Here is a 17,439-nt window from a genome sequence, read left to right on the forward strand (position 1 = left end):
GGAAGAAGAGGTGGTTGGGTCTATCTCTGCTTCTTTGGTGTGGCTAATGGGCTAACTGCTATCTACTCGTTGAAAACACCGGCAAGTTAGCCCGATTGTGAATGTCACACTGAACGAAAATTAACAAGCTGTTTGCGGTTTGTTGCAAGGACATACCAGAATACTGACACGGTGGTACCTTCATGTCCATGTGAAGGTAAGCCAGCGTTATTGTCCATGAGCTAGTAGAGGCTAACCTTAGCTGGGTAGGCTTGTAGCTAGACATGCGCGCCTTCAACAAAATAACGTTATACGTTGTAAAACTTTACCACTAGCTAACGCATTTATACAAACATTCAGGTCTGTAAAAATAACATAGTAAAATTGCCACCCTGTTATTTGCATGGGCCATTGTACGGTATGCATTTCACAACCGATGGGCTACATGGCAGGAAATTATTTGGTAATTGAGTTCATTAACGTAGCTCGTCTCTGAAATAATGTAAAACCTTCAAAGAAAGCTGCAAGTGGTTTTGAAAAGTTAGTCGTCTCTCTTCAGCTTAGCATTCAGTTCGTTTATTGTGTGTAGCTGTTAATATAACTAGTTCCTCAGAGATGGACAGTATCCACAATGACGTAAAAGTTCATTGAATATTTTGCCATTTCAGTTATAATGTGTCTATGATTCATACTACCACCGGTCTCCAACAGGAAAGGTGTTCTAGAGGGCTCCACATCAACACATCCATGTCTACCCTGATCATGGAGAGAGGGAGGCAAAAACTGCTGAATATCCTCGAGGATGGCTTAGGCAGAGACCTGATGAACGCCGGCCGGTTTTGCTTCAGCTGTGAGCAGATATTTGCGAATCGGAAATGCCTGGAGGAACACACGTGTTCTGCTGCAAGTCACATCTGCTCCTGTGGAACAGAATTCACTGAATACAAAGACATGCTGGAGCACAGCACTACTCATGAACCAGGACATCAAGTGCTTGATCATGAAACGATAAGGAAACGCAGAATTGAGAAGCGCATGGAAGAGGAGGAGCAGCTGAAAAGACTACAGACAGGTGAGGTTGTCTGGAAGATGCCTAAATTGGACAATGTGCCATCAATTACTTTGCCAGTGAAGCCTATGGTGCAAGTACCCATTACATCAGGTCCTACGCCACCAGTTCCCATGCATATTTCACAAGTGCCTGAGTTGTATCCATCTGTGTCACAAGCGTCTTTGCTCCCAAATCCTATAACCTCTTCAACAGATATGAGTGATATTTTTGCCGGTGTAGGTGCACCAACAGTGGATCTTTGGACAATTTACCAGCCAGTCGTGTTGTTGCAAACAGTGCGCACATTTAACAAGAAAAAGCCATACACTTGCGGTAAATGTGGGCAGTGTTTCCTGACAAGGACCTCTCTCGTCTCCCACCACAGCTCTCATGTTACAGATAAGGTTTCTGGCTGTATAGGATGTGGGCTGCTGCTCTCCAGCAAGAAGTTAGTGCCTCGCTTCCATGTTTGTAACTCCCCCAACACTGCTACAAAATTCAGACTTGTCACTGCAAGACCACTGGGTAACAAGAGGCTAAATGAAGCCAGTACAAACAGGAGTCAGAATCTGAGTGCTCAGGGGTCTCCGGCTACTTCCTCTGTACAGCTGAAAAGCTGGAGTACTACTGCAGCCACTAAAGGCAGTTGGGCGCCTCACGTCACTTCCACCCTCCAGTTGAAAAATCCGCATATGAAACCATACAATAAAAGCAATCAGAGGCTTAACGTCACTCGGTCCCTGCAGTTGAAGAGTCAGAATCTCAGTGCATCCAATCGTTATGTCACTGTGGCCCATTCATCGAAGAACCAGAGTCCAGATCTCAGTGCATCCAATAAACGCAGTCATGGACTTCCTGTCGCTCCCTCCGGGCAGGTGAAGACGCCTGCAAACTGTGAGTTAGGTGTACCGAGAAAACCAACGCAGATATCCTCTTCACCAAATATGTTCACTTGTCGCGTCTGTCATATTCCTTTTGAAAGCTCTCAGCTGCTTCAGAGGCACAAGTGTGTCAAAGCACAGGAGTTTATGGCACAGCATGTGCGAGGTGGCAAACGGCATTACAAGCTCAAGAGGGTGACGCCAGTGATGAGCCCAAATCCTCCTCAGATGAATGGTGAGCGAAAACTGGGTATTCCAGCATCTGGTAACATAAAGAAAAACCAAGTCATGGCTGTGGGTCTGGACAAAGGGCAAGGGGCGGCACCTGTGAATGGGAAGACAGGAGTGGATATGGATGAAGATTGTTACATCATTGAAAGTGGACCAGACAAACCTGCTGAGATGATCTACCAAGTAACCTCATCTGTCCCTATTAAGACTTGATAAAGCTAGAGAGGCAGATATAGTTTGCATGTCACATTTTATATTAATTATGGACCAAGCACATCCAGTCTCATGGTTGAACACCATCTACTTGTTTAGGTTCATCGTGCAGGAACATACCGCTTCCTTGCTTTCTTTGAACTGCGTTAAAAGATGAAGTATGGGTGACAGCATACATGTATCTTAATTAAGATGGATATTTTTTGTCAACACAGTCCAAAATTGTCCAATATTGACTTCCCATTAGTCTAACCTCGGTGCCCCTGCAATTGTTATAGAAGATGTAAACCAATAATGTCTATTATCAAAATGTATGTGAATGGTTTACCCATGTTTGGTGGGATACCAGGTACCGTATTATAGTTGGGTTTTCTTTTTTTGACTTTTTAAATATGCTTTTAGTATGATCACAATGTGTTGTGAGGCTGTGGGACTTGGCCACAATACCTTGTGTGTTCTTACCAGCTTTGTCACTCTTTAAGGCTACAGTACAAATATGTTGTATTAAACTATATTTTCAAACTCGCTTTGTGTTTGTTCATGGGATAATGCAGCATGTTGTATTATCAATGAGGTTATTCACGTGATAAGTGGGCTGAATGTGTAGTGCTTTTAACCAGAGAACAGTGCAAATACTTAAATCGATAACAGCGTTTGATATTTAATACTTAAAAAGTTAATGGTGCCTGACAAGGGCAGTAAATGCAAGTAAATATGACAAATGTTTCAGTAAAATAAGTGATAAAATAAAAACTTTAAAATGAAGATATAGAATGAGACATGTATATATTTGTTTAACATCAAAAAGCACATTTGGCAAAAATGCCTGTGTCTTTTCAAGTCTTGTAAATACTGGTATGTTGTGAAGTGTTTGATTCGGTGGAAGTAAAAAAACAAAACAAAAAAAACGTTGATGCATCATGAACAGTTACACAAATGATTATTTAAACTGACATTCCTCCACAATGCTAGGTATGCTTATCTGCATTTTTTCAACACTCCTGTGAAATAGATTTGACAATAAGAGCAGTTTTTAAGCCTTTAACTTCAATGTCATTTAAGGACGATGCTGCGCTTTTATTATCTATATTTATTTGATGCCTTCATTTTTATTGCGTCCTTATTCTTAGTTTCTGATATTAAAAGCCTCCTTTTGTCAATGATTTTTTCGGTATTTGTTGTCTATCCTGGGGCCCTGATCTCCAGCAGAGGGGGCCATTTAAAAGGGAAAAATAAGGCGCTGCTGTGCGTCCATTTATGATGAGGTAAATATAATAGCCAAAGAGTGGATGCGGCGTTCACGTAATGTTTGTGTGCTTGTCATCTCGGAATCTGGTGTGAACATCGAAAATCAGTCATCTAACGCAGGAAGAAACAAAACACCTGCACACAAAAATAATTGGGTAGTTGATGTGAGCAAATGTGGCCCTGACTCACTCTAAAACCCGCAACGGCGGGACTGGCAGAAGTGTCGGGAAGACGCTAAAGTTAGCTTCCGATTCGCAGCTTCCGATTTGGCAGTTAAGGGGAACGTAAGGGAAAGTTAACTTACGTTGCTGAGCGACCGACGTTGCTTAGCTCTAGGTACACAGTTTGGTTTAATATGGTTTCACTCTGTAACAAACAACAAAAAATACGTAGCACTGCAAATACAGTTGATTTACTGTGATTATAAGGTTAGCATTATTGCTAACAACCTTATGCCAATAATGCCTCAACCATGGAGTGTTTTTCCGGTTGTGTCTATTCTGCCGACATTGCCTGAATGCGTAACAAGTACTGACAAAGTTTTTGCAGTAGCCCAACTTAGTGAAATCGCCCTTTATAGGAATTTCACAACAGGAATAAAGGTTTCACAAATCTGAAACTATGTTTGATTGAAACATTAGCCTCTCTGGGACAATCTAGTCCAGATTTGAGATCTGTAGGTATAGTGGTTCTGGATCTGTACCTGGTCTAATATGGTCTACATGCGAAAAAAGCATTGAAATCACCCTTTTGTCATTTTCACAACAAAATTAAGTTTTTTCAAATCTAAAAAAGTGTTTCAGACAGCGTTAAGGCTTTGCCTAAAATGCATAAAAGCTTTCACAACAGTGAGAGGTGCAAAAAACGGAGATTCATTCGGTCGCTCAGCAATATAAGTTCCCCTTAACTTTCCCCTTAACTTCCAAATCGGAAGCTAACTTCAGCGTCGTAGTGTCGGCACAGTAGTTCGTCTACCTGCAAAATTCAAGATGGTGATGTGCATCACTTTTCCAGCTTCCAAGCCTATTGTCCTTAAATGCCATATCTCCGCAATATACTACCACAAAGAACTCACGTCGTTTGTGTCGTCTTTGCCACTTTTGAAGTTACTTCTGCAAGAAGAACTCACAACCCCCACATTTCTCACAGCGCCTGAAGTATCCACTGTGTGCGCTCGGTGTGATTGACACTTTCTCGGGTCGCTTTGTGCTGGATATCGAGTGGCTCACTGCTGCAAACTGCTGTTAAAATAAGAGAAAGCCCGGTCCACATTAACAGCTCAGCTTGCAGACCAATGCATGCTTGTGAAAAAGTGCCAAGCAGCCACGTAACGACAGAGCATATGTTAGCTTCGAGCTAGCGAGTGCTAGCTAGTTGAGCAGCGGTCAGTGCATGGCTACGCAGAGACCAGTCTTGACTCTCTCCCACGCAGGCAAGCAGTTTGTGTTTACTTCTAACCATCACATCTGTAAACCTCTGTTGAGAAGTAGCATACACAAACGTCATTAATTATAAAGAAAGTCATATAAGCTGACACAGTAGTTAACGGTTTGGTTCGTGTGGCCTGTAACGTTAAATAACCGGAGCTAGCGATCTGGCCTACAGAAAGATAACGCCTAGCTAAGTTGCATTGTTAGTCATGCTGTTGGTTTAATGATGTGATATAGCGGATGCTGAAGCTGCCGGATCGGCCATACGTGTTTGAAATAAATATTAAGTGACCCTTTAGGACATGGTTATGTGTTAGTGTGTTTATGTGTAAGTAACGTTACAACAGCAGCCATTTGCTCCTGTGTGCATGAGAAAGATTCAGCATCAGATGAAGGATGCTTGTTATGTTACGGGAGATGAATGGCGAGCTGACGTTAGCAACCACTGTCTGTCCTGTTACACACATGAAATGTATACATTTACAAAACTGCAACACCATACTTTGAGTTTTGGTTCTGAGTGTGTTCTCCTGGTTCAGAAGTGTTAGCTTTAAAGTCTTTCTAACGTATAATCTGTAATGAACAGAGATGGGGTTACGTATTCAGATGCATTACTTGAGTGAAATGAGCAGTGTTGCGACGTAAAACTGCTCCTTTACAGGTTCAACCATGGATGAAGGTTTTTTTTTTTTCTAAAGTAATCCTACAGAAGTCTTTTTTTATTGTAACTTTTGTTTACATATATTAATGATGCCTTAACGTGTAAGTAGCATTTTGAAGCTGGTGGGGATGTAGTTCGTTTATATCTAGTTTATAAAACAACTGGGCAGATTATTCTGTAATGGCTCACCATAATTTCTAAAATGTGCATGTTTTTGGGAAAATGTTAATCTGTAAAGCCACAGTAAAGCCTATCTGTGACTCCTGTTAAAATAGTTGTGTAAAAAAAAATACAACATTTCTCTCTGAAATACAGTGAAGCATTAGGCAGCCTGGAGTGGAAATACTCAAATAAAGAATTGTATTTAGGCAGAGTACTTAATAGTTTACAAACTATGCAATGAAGGTTTTGAACTTTTAGTGGGAAACTTTAAAATCTTGCAAAGCATAAATCTGTTGAGGCAAGTTATAAACAGACCCAGTGATTGCTTACAGCGGGCTTCTCTCTGGTCCAGATTTGTGCCACAGTTCTCTGTTGACACCTGTGCTTGAATCACTGATGAGAAATGTTTGTGTCACATAACCAACTTAACTTGCTTGAAAGAGTTGGTGAAGAATCATAATTCAGCCAGCTACTTCCAAGTTAGTGCAACAAACAGGCATAGCATGCAGTGTATGCAGAGATGTCTCTCCTATGGAGAATGTCTGTTTGTGATTTTTCAATAATAGGTAGGCCAGTCTGTTTTAGGGATTGTGACGTGAGAGCATTTTCCTGCGGGGGTACACGTTGCTGTTTTTAGTTACAACCTCCTTGTCACTGTTTAATCCACAGACTTTTGACATGGGGAGTAAAATGTCCTTCAGCAGAGGAAGCACTGACCAAAATACAGTCTCTGAGTTAACTTCTGTGGCATCGCATCCGTGCAATTCCATTCATGCCCCTTCGGACTGCAAGCAGGTAGCTAGAAGGACAAATAGACGTTTCGCTCCAAATGTTGTGCTGTCTATTTAGGTCTGGGCAATAAAACAATAATGATAATAATTGCAATATAATTTTCCTCAATAACAATATAACATATATATATATATTTAATATATCGTCGATAAATGTTTGATTTAATTCATTTAAACCACGAACGAATCAGCACTTAATTTTTCTTTTAAGAAATTTATTTTGTTGAGGAAGGGGGACTAAAAGAAGATTTACTAATCATATTTAAAAAAAAGATTTTATCATAATTATTTTGAATGTTCTACCTCAGATTTGTGAAGTGATTGGCTGTTTGGCGTCAAGTATTTGTCATGTTCTGACCATAAATAACAGTTTAATCACACAATTAACCATCTGGCTTCTTCAATTTTAAGTCAGGAGCAAAAATCATCCTTTAAACTTGAAAGAATTAATGATTTGCGATTTACCGTGATAATTATCAATATCGAATGATATCAGATGTTTTGAAAATGAAATTTTTGGACATATTGCCCAGCCCTATGTCTATTACAGTATACAGCAAAATTTCTGGAGTATCTTCCTAGTGGAATATTTATGCTTTTTCTTTATACAAACATCAAAATTGAGGGCTTACTTAAGGACTATTGTTGTAGTGCTTTCTTTTTCTTTTGTTTGCATTTTTTGTAATGTTATTGAATAGTTCATATTATTCCAATTTTAGTGTGCAGTAAATCATTGTGTTGTGTTTATGTTGATCCTATGGCATCCAAATGAAGAGAGGGCAGTCCCTAAAGGCAGGAAATAAACTTTTTTCAGATTTTGCAATACAGTTTGATTCTACTCTATGTTTACATGCATTTTCATTAGGATGTTGTCTTCTACTGTACACCTGACTGTTGTAGAATATAACTGCATGCAGTCTAGAGATAGACAATACCATAGAACAAATTATATATTTAATTTAATTCCGTTTCAGGAGACAAAAGTACCATTAATACAATTGTGACAAATGCATTTTTTTCTTCCACAGATACCTGAAGACAAGAGATGCAGTGAGGAAGACCTGGACCCCAGGTGGGGAGAGGAAATGAAAGCAGAAGCACTGACTCAACCTGGACCTGAGTCCCGCTCATCGGAGCATCTGCCGTGTGATGGCCTTGTTAAATCTGAAATAGAAGGCGGAACGAATTGTCAACACAGTGAGCACCCATCGCCACAGGTAGAGATGGAAGCAAAGTCTCAATTGACATCAGCGAGTGTGTGCAGCTCTACAACAGACAGCCAAGGACAGCCTGTGGAGGTCCGCAGAAAACGTGGGCGCCCTCGGAAAATAAAACCGTTGCTGACTGAAGACAAAAAAGATCCAGATTCTGCTGGTCTTGATGCAGTTCAGCATAAGGAGATCAGCACGACGATACCTCTGCCAACATGCTTAGGAAACCACAACAGTGATGATGTGCCTAACGCCGTAGACGGTCCCTTAATCAATAATTCACCTCATAATGAGATGGCTGGTCCTCATACTGTCGCCGATGGTAAAGTAGAAGACAGTGTCCCCGTGCTGCCAAAAAGAAGGAGAGGAAGACCAAGAAAAACAGAAATCGCAGCTTTTAAAACTCTGGTTGCTAAGGCTGCTGCCGCCACTGCTGCTGCCGCTCCTGCTGCCGCTCCTGCTACTGCTAATAATGTAAGCGGTCCTGCACAGAGACTGAGGAGTAGAGGAGAACAGCACCCTTCAACACAGGATGGAAAGGCTGAATCTGATAGCAAGGTAGACCCCAAGCAAACTGAAATGACTACCACAGAAAGTAGTAATAAATTGAACTTTAAAGGTAATAAAAGAAGAAGGGCTAAACATGCTGATCAGCAAGTTCCAGCTAAAGTGTCCAGACTGGATGTTCCCCAGGAGGCCTCGCCAGCACTGAGCAATTATCCAGGCTATGGTGAGAAAGCAGAGGCAGAAAAGCAGGTGGAACTTAGTACTGACAAACAAGAGACAGAAACAGATGGAAAGGTCGATCAACTCTCCCCGCTGTCTGGAGAAGGAGAAGCGCAGCAGACATTCCTAAAGGAAGATGTACTACAACACAAAAAACTGTCCCCCCAGCCAGCAGCTGAGCCTGAAGTTATTCCATCTGAGGGTTTGAACAGCCTAAGCTTGGTAAGCCCTTCTCAGAGTGATGACCCTAAATTAAAACAGTCAGCCGACATGAATGGCAGTGTGGCGTCACAATCAAAAAGCAGTCTTGAATCTCCAAAGAACACAAACTCGGAGAATACAGAGCCCTCTAACGCAGATGTCGTAACATCCTCTGAACAACCACCGAAACCCATTGGGGTACCCCCTGCTGTGAAAGCTGAGAACATCGAGATAGATCTGGATCAATTAAATCCTGTGTCAGAGGTAAACAGTCCTAAATCTTATACCACCACAGTCAAATCTGAGGGTACAAACAGTTCGCGAATCGCTTTCAGGCGCAAGAAAGGCGGCAAGAGAAGGAGGAGAATAAGTACAGTTTTGTTACAGAGAGCACATGTTGGCCATGAAGGAAGCGACGACACGCAACAAAAAACAGACAGCGGTGATGTGGATAAGGATGGCAACTCAAATGCCGATGCAAATGTCACCTACACTAAAAGAGGGGGGAAAACTCTGTTGAAATGTGGTTACTGTGGTCAGACATTTAGATTTCTGTCTCAGTTCGTCATCCATCAACGCATTCATACAGGAGAAAGACCTTTCAAATGCACTGAATGCGGCAAAGGTTTTAGCAAAAATTCAAACTTAAATCTTCATCTCAAGACGCACAGAAAGAGCAACCTATATCAGAAATGTCCATTTTGCAAAATCAAATTCTCCTGCTCAGAGTATGCCTCTCACATGAAGATGCATGCAGATGTGCTGGACCAGGACTCTGCGAGCAACAAGTCTGAAAAACACAGCAGAGGGAACAACAATGGAAACATCCCTGGGCTTCATAGACCGGTTCCCCCAGAAAAAAGAGAAAGAAAGGTGTGCCAGTACTGTGGTAAGACATTCCCGTTTCAGTCTGCCCTCATAAGACACGTGCGTGTCCACACAGGAGAGAAGCCTTATAAATGCGATATATGCGGCAAAGCTTTTGGTCAGGCCTATTTCCTTCGTGTTCATGAGCTGACGCACTGGTCTGTGAAGCGTTACAACTGCACACGTTGTGAGAAATCATTCACTCATTATAGCAATGCAAAAAACCACACCTGTAGACCGTCGGGAAGTGGTGACGATTTACAACCCAACAGACGCGTGAAGCCTTCGCTGACGTACACGTGCCACATCTGCAAGAATGTTTTTGACCACCTGCAGGAGTTCAACAGCCACATGAAAGCCCACACCGGCGCGAAGCTTTATCGCTGCTTGTATTGTGACAAGCTGTTCGGTGTGCTGTCTGAATTTAACTCCCATCGCAGTCAGTGCAGAGGAGAGAAAAACGCCTCCAGCTCTGCCATAAAAGAGGAAGGGACAATGTCATTAATAAATTACACAGTGCCTGCACTTAGGTGTTCAACAGGACACAATTCAGCTCCTCTCGCAGCTGCAAATTGTGAAACACCGAAAAAACAATCACAGACCGGCCGTAAGAAACGCTCTGCTAAGAAACCGTTCCAGTCAACAGTCATACCAGCTCACCACCTCTCGCACCTCGTGTCAAAGTTAAACAAACTAGATAGCCGCACAGACCCCAGGAAATATTTATGTCCGGGCTGTGGGCGACTGTTCAGACACATGGGGAGACTCCGAGCTCACATGCTCACTCATGCCCCGGGTCAAAGTTACACCTGTGCTTGTTGCGGTAAGACTCTAGAAAACTGGAAGAAACTGTGGCATCACCAGAGAATCCATCGACAGAGACGCGGCCGCTTCACGTGCGCTCAGTGCGGGCAAGGCTTTCGGTTTGTGGAGCTGTACAAGAAGCACATGAGCGAGCACCCGGAGTTCCAGTGGATTCAAGTCAGGCCCAAGAAATCGTTTCTGCCTTATCAATGTGAGCAGTGCAGATGCAGTTTTAAGACTCTAGATTTGCTGTTCAGTCACCAGCTTTGCCATTCCTCAACGCAAGACATGCACAAGGACTCTGATTTTGACTTATCCGTAGATGATCACAATACACAGTCTAACAAGAAAATGTTTAGCCCTCCCACAAACAACCACATGGCTATGTTTCATCCAGAACCTGAGGAAAACAAGTCTCCTCCGAGCCCTTTATCCAAATACCCAGACCCAGTTCGTCAAGAGTCGCCTCTAGTTCCCATGACTTCCTATGTCCAAAATCAGGAACTTGATTTAGATAAAACTTCCCAGCGTCCAAGCAGCACACATTTGATCCAAGATAGAGAGACCAGCGGTGACAGAAAAGATGAAAATACACTTGGAAAACCCATTACCCCTCTGAGAACTGTGAAAAGACACGTGAGCCAAAATGGCAGGAAATCAAATGAAGGGTCTACAGATGGTGTGAAGTGTGCTGTGTGTGGTAATGCGTATCCTGCCATTTCAGACCTTTATCACCATTATTTACAGCATGCCAGAGGCCAGGTGTAATAACCTCACTGGACATTCAGCGGCCCTTCTGTATTTACATCAACTATTTTTTACATTGTTTAACACAGGGCTCCTGTAGTCCTAGATTAGAAAATGTAGAAATGTCGTCTGTTGGAAAGGTTAGGGGAACGGAAATGCCTCTGAAAGGATTTTTGAAGATTTGTTCACTTTCATGTGTTCATGTACCTGTCATGCCTGTCCGTTTTCAGATTTTAAGAATATAACGCTGAATGTACAAAATAATACGGGACGCTTTCTGTTTTCATGAAGAAGCCACTAATCTTTCTTTAGTTTCTAGAATTATATTTGTGTCCATCAGAAAGAACAGATAGAACATTTTAAATTTGACACATTTGGATTGTGCCAAAGACGCCCCAAACATGTTATACATTCAGTGCATTGACGCCCAGCCAGAAGCAGCCCTGGCACAATGTAATCAGCTGTTCAGTGAGCATTTGAAAACAGAAAAGGTGCTGAATGTCTATGAAAAATAAGGGGTGGTTAAAAACTTTTATACTCAGAAATAATGTTTGCCATGTAACCTCCCAGCATATTTATGTTCCCCGCACATCCAGCACAAGACAAAATCACTAAGTGATCAGAGAAGGTGGAGGTCACACTGAATTCATTTACAAACTCCTTGTTGCTGTTTGGTTTGGCAGACCTGACAAAGAACGTCTGCGCATACTTTTCATTTTATAACACATTGTCAATGAACAATGATCAATTAATTGAATAGTAGCTGTATAGTTTTACACATTTCAAACATTGTCACCTCATCCTGACACATAGATTCACTGTGACCACTGTGAACTTTAATATCAAATGTGTGCATTTCAAATCACGCAGGTCTTTTCTTGGCTTATACAAGTGAAACTGTTACTCAAAAGTGTTGTGCTGATTTCACTGAAATCAAGCGATGCTAAATCTTTTTAGAAAAATACACTGACAAACGCACATTCCACACCTGAAAAACCAAGTGCAGCAGGAGTGTTGTTCAACATCCATTTGTGTTTACTGCTTTTGAAAAACTACATTTTCATGCTTCGGTGTCTCGCTTGATTTTGTTGGAATCATGAAAAAAAATAAACATAAATGGACACTTTGCTTTGCTGTATTTGATTTTATGTTATAGTTTGTCTTAAAACCAATAAAAGTCCATTTTGTATTGATGTGTGATCATGTCATGTCATTTTTAACCTGTACTCCAGCTTTAAGAGGACATCCTTAAATCTAGAAACATTTCTACTGGTGATATGATGCTGAAGGTTATGACTCAAAGATCCTTTTAACATTGAACAAGAGATGTAATCAAAGAAGACAAAGAGATGAGGTATCTTGGGAGAGTTCTGTTTAGTTAAGGGATATACAATTTACTGTCCCAAAACAAATGACTTTGAATTGACTTTAGTAGGAGGACATGGTGTTGCGAATCCAGCTGACGTAGTTGCAGACCTTGGCGTAGACTCCGGGCTTGTTCCTCTGGGCGCAGCCATAACCCCAGGACACAACACCCTGCAGCTGACCGTTGCACACCACGGGGCCACCAGAGTCTCCCTGAAAGGACACGGATAGAAAGGACAACAGGTGAGCAGAGGAGTCCTGAAGTTTGGTGTGTCGACTTTAACAAACAGTGATTATGGCTTCAGCTCGTACCTGGCAGGAGTCCTTGCCTCCCTCGAGGAATCCAGCACAGAACATGTTGACGGTGATCTGTCCAGGGTAGGCGTTCTTGCAGCTGCTGTCGCTCAGGATGGGGGCATCCAGGCACCTCAGACGATCAGGATAACTGCCTAGAGAGGAAGAAACACAATACATGTTGATGTTCATACCCCGACATGTACCAAAAATATTTTCCTATTTGCAGTATTTTACTGACTTCCAGAGCTGCTGGTGTTGCCCCATCCAGAGATCAGACAGCGGGTGCCAGCGCTGGCACAGCTGGAGGGCAGGGGCACGGTGCGGACGTAGCTGTTCAGTTTGGCGGGCCTGCTCAACTTGATCAGCATGATGTCATTGTCCAGGTTGCCGCTGTTGTACTTGGGGTTACGGATGACCGTGGCAGAGTCGATGATCTGCTCTGTGCCCTCATTGACAGCAATGTTGTGCTCACCAAGACGCACCTGGATGCGGCTGCAGGGAGAGGAAAGAGGGTTAAATTACATGTAAGTAATGAGGCGTTTGATATGCCTGTTTAGAGTGCGTATGTCTGCTAATAATGTCTGCACGTACGACTTGTAGCAGTGAGCAGCAGACACCACCCAGGTGCTGGAGATCAGGGAGCCTCCACAGAAGTGGTATCCAGCGTTCAGAGAGACCTGATAGGCCACAGAGTTCTTTCCGCACTCGTAGCCTCCAACAATCTTGTCACCCTCATCGTCAATGGGAGCAGCATCTGACAGGAGTAGAGAATTTAGCAGAATTTCTGTATTGCAGCACAGTCATTTTCAAAGAAATCTTAAAGTAAATAACCTGTCAGTCCTACCCTGTCACAAAGACAGACAAAATGACTATTATAAATACTGACATGCCACTGCGAACAGAGCCAGAAGAATGAAAGTCTTCATGATGGGTTCGGTCTGAGCCTCGATGTCAGCTCTGTGCACTGCATGCCCTTTTGTACCCACTCTGCCACTCTGTTATCTGAATGGCCAAGGACATGTATTTCCATTTTTACCTTCATGTTGTTGAGTAACGGGTGTGTGTGTGAAAAGACATCTGGAAGACAAGGGCCAACTTATTGATGACGCAAGCTTAAGGCCCACCACTGATCACATACACTGTTCATGAAAGCTATGTTCTTCTGGATTTGTTTGAGATTATTGTAGGAGTTGAAAGGATGTGGTGTTGCGTTTTATACTATCCTTAAAATCCCTGGTTATCTTTCAATGAAATAAAGGCTACATTACATTACTGCTACACATTACTTGTTGTCATGTGCAAAACATACCATCATCTGGAGAAAAACACAATAACCTTCATTTAAACAGTGTCTGTAAGCTGTCTGCATTTCATTTCTAGTGTTTATATTTTCACCTACAAGTCCAGTTAAAGATAATTATTTTCCTGCCTGTCTCCTGTTGGTACTTCTGGTTAAAACCCTGAGTCATAAAACATTAACTAAAAAACAAGATAAAAACTAGTGTAAAATTGTCAAAGTGATTATTTGAATGCAGTCTATTTGCACTGTTGAACACTTTTTTCTGTGCAATTACTGCCGCACATTGTCTATGTATCAGTACTGCAGTGATATTTAGTTAATTCCTAGATATTTAAAAGGGGGGACAATACTTGCCCTCAAGTATTCCCAGTGGTGAAAGAAGTATACAAATCCTGTTCTTGTGAAAAAGTGCAGATACCCTTGCTAAATATCACTCCACTAAAAGTACAAGTTTTCAATTTAAATTTCCACTTGAGTCAAAATACAAAAGTACCTGCTTTTAAAAATACTTAACTATAAAAAGTAAAAAGTACTGTTAATATGGTTATGCTTGTCAGGGGATGCTGACATGACAATCACAATTTAAAAACAATCATCAAAATGGTTGGCAATTAAATTTCTGTCAATCAACTAATTCCTTTAGCTCTATTTGTATAAACTTATGGGTAGTTTAATGTATTTCAAAACATCATAAGTTATACCTCTTCACATGTTTTGTGTGTAACTAAAGCTGTCAGATAAATGTAGTGAAGTAAAAAGTAAGAGTTTCCCCTGTGAAATGTAGTGGAGTAGAAGTAGAAAGTTGCTTGAAAATAAAATACTCAAGTAAAGTACAAATAGCTCTAATTTGTATTTAGGTACAGTACTTGAGTACATGTACTTAGTTTCTGTCCACCACTGAGTATTTCTCTTGAATTGTTTGCCATACTATGTTTTTTTTTTTTATCGATTTGGATGTTGTGATGGCACAAACAGAATCTTAATGCAAAATGAAATATTTCCAGACAGTATTTATCTTCTTTTGTCACACTGGTGAACAGAAGCAAACACATGCATATATAGGCCTATAGCAGGATAAAATGAAAATGAAATATCCAGTGCATGATGAAATAAACAGTATTTCTCATCCAAAGAGACTTAGTAACCTTAAATTGGTAGATATGCTGTATCTTTACTGATTTGAGCAACATGCAGTAAGATGTACTTATATTGATCAAGTAAGACATCTTGAATATTCATTCTCTCAAAATCCCTCTAATTCCACAACGTTTGGTACAATCCTAAAATGTATTGTGTATGTATGATGGGACACACTGAACTCTGCCTCTTGAGCACAGAAACACATATATCTTTTTCAGTTTTATTTTTTGAGGTATTTTATCTCAAATATTGGTGAAATGTATTTCATTTTGCGGCAGCTTTATTTGTTTTTGATAAGATGATTTATGATTTTTCATATTTATGTAGAGTCCCTGAGTTTTTAAAAATATCTTATGTTCATTTCTAAAGGAAAATTACATTTTGCTCTTCTTTTGCTTCCTGGTGACTGTCTTCATTGGTAAATCTATGTTTTATCCAACAGCACAAAACAAGGAATAATAGTGAGGTTGATGTTAAATGTTTATTTTCTTGAAACAGTTGTCATTGTTAGAGATTCTTTAGATGGATGCTCCTTCCAGTCGAGTGACTTTAGTAGGAGGACATGGTGTTGCGAATCCAGCTGACGTAGTTGCAGACCTTGGCGTAGACTCCGGGCTTGTTCCTCTGGGCGCAGCCATAACCCCAGGACACAACACCCTGCAGCTGACCGTTGCACACCACGGGGCCACCAGAGTCTCCCTGAAAGGACACGGATAGAAAGGACAACAGGTGAGCAGGAGTCCTGAAGTTTGGTGTGTCGACTTTAACAAACAGTGATTATGGCTTCAGCTCGTACCTGGCAGGAGTCCTTGCCTCCCTCGAGGAATCCAGCACAGAACATGTTGACGGTGATCTGTCCAGGGTAGGCGTTCTTGCAGCTGCTGTCGCTCAGGATGGGGGCATCCAGGCACCTCAGACGATCAGGATAACTGCCTAGAGAGGAAGAAACACAATACATGTTGATGTTCATACCCCGACATGTACCAAAAATATTTTCCTATTTGCAGTATTTTACTGACTTCCAGAGCTGCTGGTGTTGCCCCATCCAGAGATCAGACAGCGGGTGCCAGCGCTGGCACAGCTGGAGGGCAGGGGCACGGTGCGGACGTAGCTGTTCAGTTTGGCGGGCCTGCTCAACTTGATCAGCATGATGTCATTGTCCAGGTTGCCGCTGTTGTACTTGGGGTTACGGATGACCGTGGCAGAGTCGATGATCTGCTCTGTGCCCTCATTGACAGCAATGTTGTGCTCACCAAGACGCACCTGGATGCGGCTGCAGGGAGAGGAAAGAGGGTTAAATTACATGTAAGTAATGAGGCGTTTGATATGCCTGTTTAGAGTGCGTATGTCTGCAAATAATGTCTGCACGTACGACTTGTAGCAGTGAGCAGCAGACACCACCCAGGTGCTGGAGATCAGGGAGCCTCCACAGAAATGGTATCCAGCGTTCAGAGAGACCTGATAGGCCACAGAGTTCTTTCCGCACTCGTAGCCTCCAACAATCTTGTCACCCTCATCGTCAATGGGAGCAGCAACTGTAGTGCAAACAATGAGGTGTGACAGTTGTATGAACTAAAACTATTTAACTTATCTAAAGAAATTCTGTTTTCATCACCACAAACAAAATAAGCAGGAACTTACAGGCTGCAGCGAACAGGGCCAGAAGAATGAAGTACTTCATGATTGTTTTCTGCACCTAATGAACAGAGGAACAGATGCAGTGGGTTTATATACAGACAAACTGAATGGGTCTTTATCTTACTCTTTCTCAAGGATTTTTCCATGTAGCCTACCTTGCACAATGATTAAACATTATCCCACCTGGGAAGCAGCCTTATGGTCAAAGAGACAAACACATGGATTTCCATGAGTCATTGACTTTTATCTGACAATTACAGATTCAGCCTTCAACCCTTAACCTATGTATTAAAAACTGAATCAAAATAGGGGACACCGAGATAGACAAAGGTTGAGGGGACACAGACAAATCAAAATCATTTGTTGTGTTTAAGTTTACAGTTTTTTAAATTATATTAATTGTAATTCTATAAATTGTAATGAAAAAATGCAGTCTAGACATAAACACACGGTTATTAAGAGTGTGTAATTATCACATTTTCTTAATTTCCTAGAA

At 41.7% G+C, this 17,439-nt stretch overlaps 3 protein-coding genes across 4 annotated transcripts; 2 read left to right on the forward strand and 1 right to left on the reverse strand.

Annotated features, from left to right (window-relative positions):
* LOC119898312 lies at positions 1-2,880 on the forward strand. Its single transcript, XM_038712514.1, has 2 exons — positions 1-196; positions 691-2,880. The coding sequence occupies exon 2, from the start codon at positions 727-729 to the stop codon at positions 2,353-2,355; it is 1,629 nt and encodes a 542-aa protein (XP_038568442.1). The 5' UTR covers positions 1-196; positions 691-726; the 3' UTR covers positions 2,356-2,880.
* A 1,773-nt stretch (positions 2,881-4,653) lies between these two features.
* si:dkeyp-84f3.9 lies at positions 4,654-12,396 on the forward strand. 2 transcript variants are annotated; one of them, XM_038712484.1, is made up of 3 exons: positions 4,654-5,035; positions 6,526-6,651; positions 7,676-12,396. In XM_038712484.1, exons 2-3 carry the CDS (start codon positions 6,535-6,537, stop codon positions 11,222-11,224), a joined length of 3,666 nt encoding a protein of 1,221 aa, XP_038568412.1. In that variant the 5' UTR covers positions 4,654-5,035; positions 6,526-6,534; the 3' UTR covers positions 11,225-12,396. The 2 variants fall into 2 exon arrangements, with proteins under 2 accessions (XP_038568412.1, XP_038568413.1); XM_038712485.1 differs by lacking the exon at positions 6,526-6,651.
* A 235-nt stretch (positions 12,397-12,631) lies between these two features.
* LOC119898289 (kallikrein-11-like) lies at positions 12,632-17,079 on the reverse strand. Its single transcript, XM_038712475.1, has 10 exons — positions 16,947-17,079; positions 16,678-16,840; positions 16,325-16,578; positions 16,102-16,238; positions 15,858-16,004; positions 13,752-13,860; positions 13,457-13,619; positions 13,104-13,357; positions 12,881-13,017; positions 12,632-12,781 (listed from the first exon to the last, which is right to left on the reverse strand). The coding sequence occupies exons 1-10, from the start codon at positions 16,984-16,986 to the stop codon at positions 12,632-12,634; spliced, it is 1,554 nt and encodes a 517-aa protein (XP_038568403.1). The 5' UTR covers positions 16,987-17,079.
* Positions 17,080-17,439: the final 360 nt, after the last annotated feature.

Source organism: Micropterus salmoides, unplaced genomic scaffold (assembly GCF_014851395.1).
Source record: "Micropterus salmoides isolate LMB-PRFRI ecotype aquatic unplaced genomic scaffold, ASM1485139v1 Ms_hic_scaffold_11, whole genome shotgun sequence".
Taxonomy (NCBI): domain Eukaryota; kingdom Metazoa; phylum Chordata; class Actinopteri; order Centrarchiformes; family Centrarchidae; genus Micropterus; species Micropterus salmoides.

Excerpts from the sequence above, each read along its gene's own strand:
- si:dkeyp-84f3.9 (XM_038712484.1), top strand. The coding sequence starts at position 6,535 with ATGGGGAGTAAAATGTCCTTCAGCAGAGGAAGCACTGACCAAAATACA. Across the intron at positions 6,652-7,675 it reads CCCCTTCGGACTGCAAGCAG|ATACCTGAAGACAAGAGATG; the intron begins GTAGCTAGAAGG and ends TTTCTTCCACAG.
- LOC119898289 (XM_038712475.1), bottom strand. The coding sequence starts at position 16,986 with ATGAAGTACTTCATTCTTCTGGCCCTGTTCGCTGCAGCCT. Across the intron at positions 16,239-16,324 it reads CAACACCAGCAGCTCTGGAA|GCAGTTATCCTGATCGTCTG; the intron begins GTCAGTAAAATA and ends CTTCCTCTCTAG. Across the intron at positions 13,358-13,456 it reads GCTGCTCACTGCTACAAGTC|CCGCATCCAGGTGCGTCTTG; the intron begins GTACGTGCAGAC and ends CTCTCCCTGCAG.
- LOC119898312 (XM_038712514.1), top strand. The coding sequence starts at position 727 with ATGTCTACCCTGATCATGGAGAGAGGGAGGCAAAAACTGCTGAATATC.